Source organism: Ipomoea triloba, chromosome 11, assembly GCF_003576645.1.
Source record: "Ipomoea triloba cultivar NCNSP0323 chromosome 11, ASM357664v1".
NCBI classification, from domain to species: Eukaryota; Viridiplantae; Streptophyta; class Magnoliopsida; order Solanales; family Convolvulaceae; genus Ipomoea; species Ipomoea triloba.
In genome coordinates this window covers 3204326-3216612 of record NC_044926.1, presented here as the reverse complement: position 1 = coordinate 3216612, position 12287 = coordinate 3204326, and the positions used below count along the sequence as shown (strand labels likewise).

The 12287-nt window shown below is 36.8% G+C and overlaps 1 protein-coding gene across 1 annotated transcript; it reads right to left on the bottom strand.

Moving 5' to 3' along the window:
• Positions 1 to 98: 98 nt before the first annotated feature.
• On the bottom strand, positions 99 to 10481 carry LOC115996979. Its single transcript, XM_031236426.1, has 16 exons — positions 9064 to 10481; positions 8738 to 8890; positions 8491 to 8663; positions 8194 to 8404; positions 7874 to 8111; positions 7548 to 7698; positions 7140 to 7438; positions 6341 to 6420; positions 4309 to 5982; positions 4046 to 4189; positions 3773 to 3939; positions 3480 to 3690; positions 3172 to 3409; positions 2923 to 3073; positions 2471 to 2839; positions 99 to 168 (listed from the first exon to the last, which is right to left on the bottom strand). Exons 1-15 carry the CDS (start codon positions 10349 to 10351, stop codon positions 2528 to 2530), a joined length of 5490 nt encoding a protein of 1829 aa, XP_031092286.1. The 5' UTR covers positions 10352 to 10481; the 3' UTR covers positions 99 to 168; positions 2471 to 2527.
• Positions 10482 to 12287: the final 1806 nt, after the last annotated feature.

Below are 12287 nucleotides of genomic sequence, written 5' to 3'. Positions count from 1 at the left end.
CAAGTCTTCGACCCCGAATGAAGTCAACACTAAGCTAGCACCATAGAAAAATTGACCCGGGGACCATCAAGACAACATACATTTCCTTTTTCCAATCATACATTCGCCCCAATTCCCTTCATCATGAGGCTACCCAACACGGCGACCCAGAAATTTTGTTGACTAAGGCTAAAAAATTAAACCATTTTAAAAGCTTGCTATAAAATTATTTACAACAAGATATCAAAGATAATTAATTAAATGAAATGATTCTAATACAAAATACATTATATTCCATATCAATTATATTGATATGATGTTCATACAATCGTACCGCGTTTAGATTTATGGATTCAACCATTGAAGTACATTTCAACCTAGCCTGTAGGACAAATTGGCTTGTTTTGACACCCTTATTAATGGTAGGTGGAGCCGTGAAGACAACAACATAGTCCACATCAACCATAATTTAATAATGAGTAATACAGTGCATGCATGTTAGAACCCAATTGCCAATAACCAAAAACATGGACTTCATTCTACCAAAATACCATGTTGATAGGTTTAATTGTTATTTTAAAAAATTTAAGGGTCTAATTGACTTCTTAAATAATGTTCGAGAATTTATTTGACCATTTTTTTCTTTACACCTCCAAAATAGTACTCCTTATTTTAGTATTATGAACATGCATGAAACGAAGCTTGACTACCTACCTAACTTTAATTTGTACGAGGATTATAGTATAAACACAATTTTGCTCCTCCAGAGTCGCCAACATTTGTTTGATGCAATAGAATAAAAAGAGGGATAAAAATAAAAATCTAAATAAATTTGGATCAACCAACATCAATAATATTAGCTAAAATGAGTGGCTTTACGTCATTGATGGATGAACAAATATTCTAATTTCGAGAAGAGAGACTTCAGGGTAGTTGCCATCCAATTTGCATAATAATTACAAAATTAAGTAATAATTTTAAATAAAAATATAATATTTGATCACTTATAAAAAAATATTACATCAAACATGCATGTATTACTTAAAATGATCTCGTGATTGAAATTAAAAGTTTATTGATTAATCTAAACCGCGCTTTTATCATCCTTAATTAGTAGCAATTTAATTTCCTTTATAATTAATGGAAGGTGGGGCCAAAGGCCTTGTGGTCAAGCGGCACCCGGTGTACACTCTCATGTGGAAAGGAGTGGGTTCGAGCCTCAGTGGAGGCATCTGTTGACTCTTTGTGTTCAATTCAGTAGGTTGAGAAAATAGCTGAGTCAGTAGAACTCAAAAAAAAAAAATAATGGAAGGTGGGGATACGGGCATGAACAAGAGAGACTCCAATGCAAGTTGCAAGATGCCAATAACTATCCACTTCTACCACAATTTAATGAGTAATAAAGTGCATGCATATTTGGTACAACACCTAAGATATTCATTATATTTGTTTAGAATTGTAAATCTTACTAAGAAGATCTGGGAAACGAGTTTGACTGAAAAAATATAGTAAAAATTGAATTTATGACCTTTATATATGAGATTTATGATCTATCTACTTAATCATTTCTTTCGGAGCATTATTCTGCTATTTGGAAGATGCAGTAATTGTTCAAAACATGAAATTTTGGTTCAATGGTATTGATCGAAATCTGGGGAAATTTTGGTTCAATGGTATTGATCGACATCTGGTACAGTCTGGACCAGTGCTATTATGGTACAGTGTTGATCAATACCTTATTGATCGACATTAATTTGATCGACATTAACTTGATCAACACTGTATCAGTGCTATTCTGTATTTCACACGTGATTGTACAGGGTATAATTGAAAATTATTATCAATAATATTATGTACAATTATATAATAGTATGGGTATGATCATATTAATGTCAATATTGTAAATTTTGTATAATTTCGGTCTTTAAGTAATTTTTATTGGCTACGCCACCAAAAGAAATTACACTTATTTTAAAGAAATAAGGGTCAAATAGGTTGTCCAACTACACACGATAATGCAATTAGGCCATTACAATTAAATCCCTAAACTAACACATTTCATGCAATTCGTCCAATTTACAGATTTTCTCAATGTTTAAAACGGCACCACATATTTAAAATATTTGTAAAAAATAATTAGTAAAAAAAAAAACAGCTTGGCCTCCGCTGATCTCCGGTTATGGAGATGAAGACGAATCTCTTTACACACACACACACACATATATATATATACTTTAAATAATTAATTTTTAAAAATATTTTAACTTTAGGTGACCTGTTAAAGACTTGAAAATTTTGTAAATTGAACGAATTGCATTAAACGAGTTAATTTAAGGATTTAATTGTAACTTTTTTAAGTTTAATGACCTAATTACATTATCGTGTGCGAGTCATTTGACCCTTATTCCAATTTCAAAATATATAGTGAGTGTGCAGTTTGACCCTTATTCCAATTGCAAAATATATGGTGAGTACTTAAAATTTCACTTACTTGGGAGTGTAGAAGTGACGAGGGTAAAGTAAAAGATGGATTATCCATCTCATCTAACTATCGGCCTTCCACCACTGAAACAGTCAATTCGTTGTTGGAATAGACGCATATATTGGACGAAGAAGAAGACGCCGTGTCGGAGACGCGCCTCCTTGCTACAAACGCCGGCTGCTTCGGCCGTGGAAGACTCATGCTTTCAGTCACTAGCATTATAACAACATTCGACATTGTTGGTCGGTCGTTTGGATCTTCTTGCACGCATAACAGCCCCATATTTATGCACTTCAAGACTTCACTTTGGTTGCAAGATGAGAGGAGACTCGGATCCATCATATCCAGTGCCTTCTCTTCCACCCAAAACTTCCATGCCTGACACAGTTACAAAATTGTCACCCGTGAACATATAATGATGGGTCTATTTGCAGAATGTGTAATAAGCTTTTAATGCTCACATGGCCTAAGAGGTTCAAGGATTCTTGAGATTGGAAAAATGATGTGTTTCTCCTCCCGCTGATCATCTCAAGTACAACCACGCCGAAACTAAAAACGTCTGATTTGATTGAGAAGAGCCCTTCCAATGCATATTCCGGAGGCATATATCCACTTGCGAAACGAAAACAATGATCAAAAGTATCGAATTAACCAAACATTATGTAATACTTATGTAGTAAGGATTATGTTATAGGTTATTGTATACTTACAGTGTTCCAACAACCTTCTTTGTATTGGCTTCTATACTTTTGCCTTCAACAATTCTTGCCAGCCCAAAATCTGAGATTTTAGGGTTCATCTCTTGATCTAATAAAATGTTACCAGCTTTAAGATCCCTATGAATGACCCTCAGCCTCGAATCTTGGTGGAGATAAAGGAGACCTCTAGCAATGCCCAAGATAATGTCAAACCTCAGTTTCCAATCCAGTGTCACAGAGAGTGTGCAATCTGGCAAAATAAGCTGTTAATCACTGGCATAATAAGTTGCAGAAAGAAGATGATAAGTTCATAGACAAACCAAATATGAAGGCATCTAAGCTTCTGTTTGGCATGTATTCATACAACAAAATCTTTTCATTTGTTGTGATGCAATAGCCTAGAAGCTTCACTAGGTTGCGGTGTTGAAGCTTGGCAATCAACACAATCTCATTCTTGAATTCATTCACACCTTGTCCACTCTGGCTTAGTAACCTTTTCACAGCAATTTCTTGCCCTTCTGGAAAAACACCCTGTGCATGTCTACAACTGTTACATTACAAGGCACCTAAGGCTTGAAATGAGATATATAGTTGAAGGTAGGCTGTAAATAACCTTATATACCGGGCCAAAACCCCCTTGTCCGAGCTTGTTTGCATCAGAGAAACTCTCTGTTGCTGCCAATATGGTTTCCAGACTAAAAAATGGAATGTCAATAGCTTTCTTATCATCCTCAGTTAACAAGTCATTCTCCTGGTCTTCAATGTTTGCCAAGTTATTCACTTGATTTCCAAGGATTAGTTTGTTTAAGAAAAACAGCACAAGTTAGAAAAAAAAAAAAATTCCATAAACACAAGAGTTGAATTGAAAAGATTAATCCAGTCATACCCTTTCTTTTATGAACCAAATTTCTTCTATAAATTATGTAGCTAATGCTGCTCAAGATTACAAGGGCTAGAATCACTGAGATAGAAATAATCACTGATCTGAACTTCACAGAAGATTGTGTCCTTTCGCTTGATGACCCTGCTTCTGTCATTATTGAGACACAGGCAAGAAGAGTTTCATTGTATTGAGTTCTAAATGTGGAGATGACCAAAACATTGCTATGAAAGACAATGACATTGCATGCAGGCTAACAAAGAGCATACCTGAGGTACAATTTAAGCTTAAGGCATCCCATTTGAAACCAGATTTGCATAGGCACCTTCCCAGCCCTTGTTTTGTAGCATTGCAAATTGAGTTGGGCCAATCCTCACAGTCAATAGAAGCGCTACAAGTTGGCTCTGCTTGAGGTTTATCATTCTTACCCATGTCTGAAATTGCAATGCGGATCGAAATGTTAAGACCATTTGTGATATTCTGTTGGAGAGCAATGACATCAGATGTCCAAATTCTGCATTCTTGTCTAAGGTCACCAGTCCCTCTTTGTCTTCGAGTACGATCCAATGCACTATAGGAATAAGCCTGGCACAGGCAATTGTTAAGGCATTCCTGTTTGCAGTCTTCTTCAGTTTTAGCATTTGGATAAGCCAAGTCTGGATTCCCAAATGTCATTGAAGTAAGATTCAAGAATGTGTCTCTCTTGGCATTCTGGTTGCAGCTACTAGCTGGCTTCCTAGAACAACCACCTGAAAATACATTAGCTCCCCAATCCTCGGAATTAGTAGGCTCAAACCCCGGCAAACACTTGCACAGCAAACCATTCTTGTTGTTGTTGCTACAGCTACCAAACTTCCCACATATGTTATACACACTGCAACGATCGTGTGGCTCTGACCATTGCAAAGACCAACTGGTTTTATCCCTATCCCAGCTATAGAATTGTATTTCCCCAGAGGAATTCATCAATAGCCTTGGATTTTCGTATGGAGGCAGACTTGACACTTTTGGATTAGAATTGGATAGCAAGGAGGATACAGCAGGGGGCAAACTATATAAACTGGTTAATTGGTCTCCTACTCCACTTTTCCAGTATGTTACCGATCTCTTATAGATGATGTACTGGTCCTTGTCTCCTGGATCTTGTCTGAAGGTGGAATTTCCGGGTGTGGGATTGTAGCCAGAACTTGCCCAGGAAATCAGTGTTAAACTATCATCCATTTTCATGCCAGGAAGAAAAGTATCGGCTGGATAGTCGAAACTTTGCCATAAAGTAGTGTTTCTTGAAACATTATCAATCAGAACTAAGTTCCCTGAATCCAAAAGCCTTGCTGTCCTAACGTAAGACTTAGAAGAGGGCGTAGTATCAAGCTGTGTGGAGAAACATGTGGCACCACTACCATTCAGAACATAAAGATTTCCATCTTCTTTAACGACGACAACAACTCCAGAAGAATCTGAAATTGGAGAATCCCTGTTGGCAACCCACACAATTGTTCGGGGGTTTAAATTGTAATACCAAATGCCTACATACCAGTTTAAATGTTGTTCGTCTTGAAAGAAACCCAGCTCAAATGTTTTCCCAGCTGAAACAAGTGTTTCATTCTCAGCTAATGAACTGCCTCCGGAGGTGATGGCGTCTCTACCGTGACACGGAAGCATAAAGCACGACATGAATAATACTGCACAGAAGAGCTGGCAGATGTACTGCGATGAGTGGCTTTGAGACCGTGCAATAATGGTGGGTTTCCCCATGACTTCAAGATCTGATCTTGAGGCTTTGGGTACAGTACAGATTAATTCCATGTTTGTTGAGACCACGGGATGATGGCAATCAATCCCGGATGAAAATGAAGTCAACACTAGAGAGCCAGTAATATTATACAGAGTAGAACCGTTAACAAAAGTGAAGCTGACCGGGCCATGCATGATTACAGCGTTTCCTGTTTTTTATTTGTGTGATTTCACACCAATTCAAAATTAGGGGAGCATGTTCCACATTTAATCCACTCAAATTTTCAACCCTCACACACTTAACTCAATAAATACACTGTTCCATGTTTTACTTTCGGTTTAAAGTGAACATCTTTAAATAGGATTGTAAGTTTCTCTTAAATCAAAGAATTTTCTTGATTTATAAAGTGATAACATAAAGTTTGTTAAAAAGATTAAAAAAAGAAAAAAAGACAAATTTTAGCACCCATTTTTTTGAAGGAAAAACACCAACTTCATTAACATAAGTCAGCAGAAATTACACTAGAAATAAGACTAGGAGGGATAATGAAACTCATTCCTTACAACCAGCTGTGAATACGATGGCATCTCGAACTAACATAAGAGTTGTCATATTCGTAGATGGCTTAGCAAATAAAAGGCTAATACTAGAAAGGTCACACTTATATGAGACTGATCAGATTGTGTCGGATCAATATGAAAATGTAATACTAATTAGGAATAAAATGTTTATTAATTATAATTTTTCTTGATTAGGTGTTTTCTTTGATACAACAATGTCAAATGTCAAAAAACGTTTGCATTAAATATTCTGGTCATTGAAAAGTCTATTAACCTAAACCGTGTTTCAAAGTTTTAGATATCCTTAACATCTATTTCGTTTATAATTAATGGCAAGTAACATTCATTATATATTCTTTCGGAGACAGTTGCCAACACTATTTTATTTGAAATGTACAGAGCAGTAGTTGTTGACTTCTGTTTTTGTATTGCATACTCTCTTTGGTTGTTCACACAATTCTGTAATCTGTACTTTTTCAATATAATCTTGAAGATATCTTCCTCTTATGGACCAGATGCATGGCAAATGTAGAGTATAGTGATAAAAAAAAAATTGCAAAGCATCTATTGAGATGAGATTAAGGAGAACAAAGATGGTTCCAATTAGAATGCTACTGACTCTATTACATTGTAGCAGAGTCAACAACGCCTCCACTAGGCTTGAATTCATGACCTCCCATATAACAAAGTCAATCACTACATGTTATCTGAACACAAGGTACTTGACAACTGTTATGCTCCGTTCCATCTAACGCTTCTCATTCTTCTCATCTTTCAGTACATATAAGACATAAAGCCGGGTCACTATCTGCCTTCCAGCTTTGTGACTGTTAATTCATTAGGCTTGGACGAGGAAGATGAAGATGAAATGGCGGAAAGGCGCTTCCTCGCTACAAAAGCCGGCTGATTAGGTCTGGGAAGAGCCATGCTTTCAGTCACCAGCATTATAACAACGTCCGTCATGGTTGGGCGATCACTGGGATCTTCTTGCACGCATAGCAATCCTATATGTATGCATTTCAAGATTTCGCCTCTGCTCAAAGAATTTAGCACTACTGGGTCTACTATTTCAACCGCCATCTCTTCCATCCACAGCTTCCATGTCTAAGAAATTTGAGAATGTAACAGTATAGAATGATACACAATCCCAGAAATTATCACAGACCAATTAAGCTTTAATATCTCATAATAATAAGCTTTTGCAGGTACTCACATGGCGCAGGAGGTTCAAGGCTTCTTGAGATTGGTAAAGCGACATGTTCTTCCTTCCACTAATGATTTCGAGGAGGACAACTCCAAAGCTATATACGTCTGATTTGATTGAGAAGAGCCCTTCTAATGCATATTCGGGAGACATATATCCACTGGTCAATAGAAAACACAAGTCATCATATATATCAGTACCCACAATACTCTAATGCTTGTTCATAAAGATAAAATCCTTGCCCCAGGCCCGACAGAATTGTGGAGAGATAAATTACGGTGATTCAGTGGCCTACAGTACTGTAATGTTAATGTATGTATGTTTGCAATACTTACAATGTTCCAACAACTTTGTTTGTGTTAGCTTCAATTCTTTTGCCTTCAACGATTCTTGCCAAGCCAAAATCTGAAATTTTGGGGTTCATTTCCTCATCCAGTAGAATGTTGCTTACTTTTAGATCTCTATGAATAATCCTCAGCCTTGAATCTTGATGGAGATAAAGAAGACCCCGAGCAATACCCAAGATGATATCAAATCGCCTCGTCCAATTGAGTGTCACGCTGAGTTGGCGGTCTTGCAAAACAGGAAAGGTTTTTTTAGCAATGGTAACTGTTAAGTACTGCCATATGAAGTTGCAGAAAGAAAGATCACTAACCAAATATGATGAAATCTAAGCTTTTATTTGGCATATATTCGTATAACAAAATCTTTTCATTTGTGGTTATGCAATAGCCCAGAAGCTTCACTAGATTGCGGTGTTGAAGCTTGGCAATTAACATGACCTCGTTCTTGAACTCATCCACTCCTTGTCCACAGTTGCTTAACAACCTTTTCACTGCAATTGTTTGCCCTCCTGGAAAATTACCCTGTTGGAGTTTGCAGGGAGCCTATTACATTATATATAGAACAGTTGAGTCAAGAAGTATGCCGTAACCATAACCGCGTTATTTACCTTATAGACTGGACCAAATCCGCCTTGTCCGAGCTTATTTGCATCGGAGAAGTTGTCTGTGGCTGCTAATATGGCTCTCAAGCTAAAAAATGGAACTTCAATTTTTCTCTTGTCATACTCTGTTATCAAGTCTTGTTCTTGCATTCCAACGTTTGGCATCCCCAAGATAATTTCTTCTCAGAAAACATCACAGGTTAGAAAAATAGAAACAGAAACTATAAAGTGCAGGAGACTAGTAAAGTCTTACCTCTTCTATTCCCAGCCAATTTTCTTTTATAAACTATGCAACCTAAGCTGCATAAAAGTACAAATGCTACAACTCCTAAGATATAAATAGCCAGTGATTTCAACACTGCAGTTGCCTCTTTCCTTTCGCTTGATGATCCTTGCGCTTGTAGCTCTGAAACAACGAGACAATAGTAGACTAATTTCAAAATTTCAAGAAGCATGGTACTGGACTTGGCCCTTTAGGCCTTCGCCCAACCATTTTCTAACAACCTGGTGTCGGATTTGGCTCTTCACTGGCCTCTGCCTAACACAGGACGACATTGTTTTGTGGTTAAAGACTCGTACCTATATCAGCAACACGGACAGAAAGCTTAAAGCCATGGTCATAATAGTCCTGGAGATCATTGAGCTCTGCAGTCCAAATCCTGCAACCGTCTTCACCGCGTTGTTCACCTCCAAAAGAATATGCCTGGCAGTCACAGTCATCCAAGCACTCCTTTCTGCACTGCTCTTCATCAGTCATAGAGTTAGGAGAAGGGTATGGGTAATCAACTTTTATTGATGTGAGATTAAGAAATGTAATATTTTGGCTGCAGCTAGTCTCAGACTTCCTAACACAACCCCCGGAATATCTCCCGGCTTTCCAGTCGCCAGGATACTTAGGATCAAACCCGTCCAAGCACTTGCAGGGCGACTCAGCGTTATTCCTGCTACAAATACCAAAGTTCCCGCAGAAATTATACAAACTGCAGTTGTCTTGTGGGACTTTCCATGGCAAATTCCAGGTTTTCTCATTATTATCCCAGACATAAAACTGTATCTCCCCGGAGGAATTCATCAACAACCTTGTATCCTTGTACTTTGTTGTGTCATTGAATGAGGACAGAGACGAGTAGTTGAGGGTCCTGATGTGGTTGGACCTGGACTTTTTACTCAGGACAGTTCTGCTGAAATTTGACAGCAAGAACGTTACCTCCTCCACAACTGAACTGGCCAGGGGATCTCCACTTTTCCAGAAGGGTTCTGCTGATTGTTCCTTGGAAATGATGTACTGGTCCGTGCCTTTATCAACCTGGAATGTGTAATTTCCAGTTCCAGGCTTGTTCTGATTCCAGGAAACCAATTTTAAGCCCGGTGTCATCTTCATCCCGGGGAGGAAAGTATCGGTTGGGTGATCGAAACTCTGCCACAGAATTTTCCCTGATTCGTCCCTGAAAACCAAATTCCCTGAATCCAAAAGCTGTGCTGTCCGGTTGTAAGACCTGGGGGTGGAGGGATGCCCCACGGAGAAACAAGAATCTCCATTTTCGTTTGATACAGTAAGGTTACCGTGTTGAATGGCAAGAATGGTTCCTGGAGAATCTGAACAAGGGTTATCTCTGTTGGCAACCCAGACGATTGTTCGAGGTTTGCGTTCATAATACCATATCCCAACATATCTGCCGCCATAACTGTTTTCACCCTGAGGAGGAAAGAACCCTAGCTCAAAACTCTTCCCAGCTGAAACAATAGTTTCTCCATCTTTGAGAAAATCGTTTCCACTACTGGTGATGATGTCTCTAGTAGTAGTAGGGTGACATTGAAGCACAAAGCACACCAGAAATGAACACAGGAGAAGGCGTCTGTGGTTCATAGTTGCAGATCAATCAATTGCATGCTTTGCTTAGACCGTAGAATTATGATGATGATGATGATGATAAAGTCTTTCATCTCCTCTGAAGTCAATGCTCAAGTCTCAGTAATGTTCACAGTAGACTAGTAAAAGTAATGGTAGTAAATTCCAACTTCCAAGCTTGGTGGAGCCATGATGACAATGTTTCCTTGTAATTTTTGCAATATTTCCAATCTTTGGCTTCTCATATGAATATATGATAAAATAACACTTAATCAAATACTCATGAGAATCTTTAAACGTTAATGTTGTTTTGTGTTTTACTTTGTTGAAAGATCCTGATTAGTTAAATGGTCCCCATTTGAACATTCACTCTGCCACTAAAAGTAAAATTAAACTTTAGTCAAATCCTTGAGCGTTTGGGAGAGTTGCTTGTTGACTCAGAAAATTATGAGGAATTACAAGTAGTAGCCCTATTTACAAATTGATTAGGAGTTTTATACATATATTGGTGATCCTAGTTTAATATAACTCTTTAAAAATTTTATTGGCAATTATACCCAGAATATTAATATGGTAAAGGCCTTGTGGTTAAGCGATAACTGTAACCCTTCCAAGTAAGAGGTCACAAGTTCAATCCCTGGTAGGACAAATGGCTTACCTTTAAAAATGGTACATGTCTTACAAAATATCCCCTTTTTTGTCATTCTTTGATATACAATTTTTAATAAGTTAATATTTAAACAAATAAAAGAAAAAATAACCACTCAAAAATTGTCACACAAGTGAGTAATAAAAATTGAGTAATTTTTACTCTGTACATGGTTGGTTATTTTCTTTAAAATAAATTTATCATTTTAAATTTTCATTATCAAAATTTATAAAATATCTCCAAAATTTATAAAGATTGTGATGATATCTATCCTTTAACAAAATAGTGCATAGTATGAAGGAAACAACCATGGGGTTAACGTGAAAATAAGAATAAATAATTTAAAATACTAAAATATTCATGGAAATCTTTGAACTCTAATGTTGTTTTACGTTTTCTTTTACTGAAAGACCTAAACTATTACAATCTTATAAAATTGAGGATATATTTTATAATTGTTGACAATATAGATTGAAACAACCACCAAGCAGGTAACCAATCTTGTTGCGATATTGCTTCACTTGCTTGAGCTAATATTTTCGTTTATAAGTACAACATTATTTATAAGGAAAAATATAATACTTTTGATGAAAAAATAATACTTTTATATCAAAATATAAAAGTACTACATTTGTTATAAAAAAATATTAGGATGCGTTTGGTTCGCACATGGGAATCGGAATCGGAATGGGTATCAAATACTTGGTAATGGTAATGGGTTTTGGTGAAAGTATTTAACATGTTTGGTAATTGGGTGGAATGGGAATTATTATTAATAGTTGATGAAGAAAGGAGGAAGGGAGATTAAACCCTTATTTAATAAGGGTATGAGTTTTGTCATTAATGTGGTATTCCAAACCCATAGTAGCATTCACAAAACCTATCAACCAAACACAAACAATCACTTTCATACTTATTCCTTATGCCTAAACCCCCCAACCAAACACACCCTTACGTTTTTCAGTAACAAATTTTTTTATTCCTGATTTAATTTTACATTTGCTATTATAAGTATTACATTTGCATATTGACCTGACCCGTTTCATGAATAAGAATTCGTGAGACGAACTCACACAAGTGTGACAATATAATATAAGGTTCCATACAGAGTCAATTGTGAGCGAAATTAATGTGTTTGCATCACATATGTACACAAGATGAGTCATATTCTTTCGCAGGTAGTTTAGTTAGTTATCAAGTGACAGATTATGATGCCTAATAATGTAAGATACCGTGTGAAAGCTTTACCTTATTGTGGGTGTTACATATTAGTCTTCCCAACAAAAGAACTACTAAATTATCGTG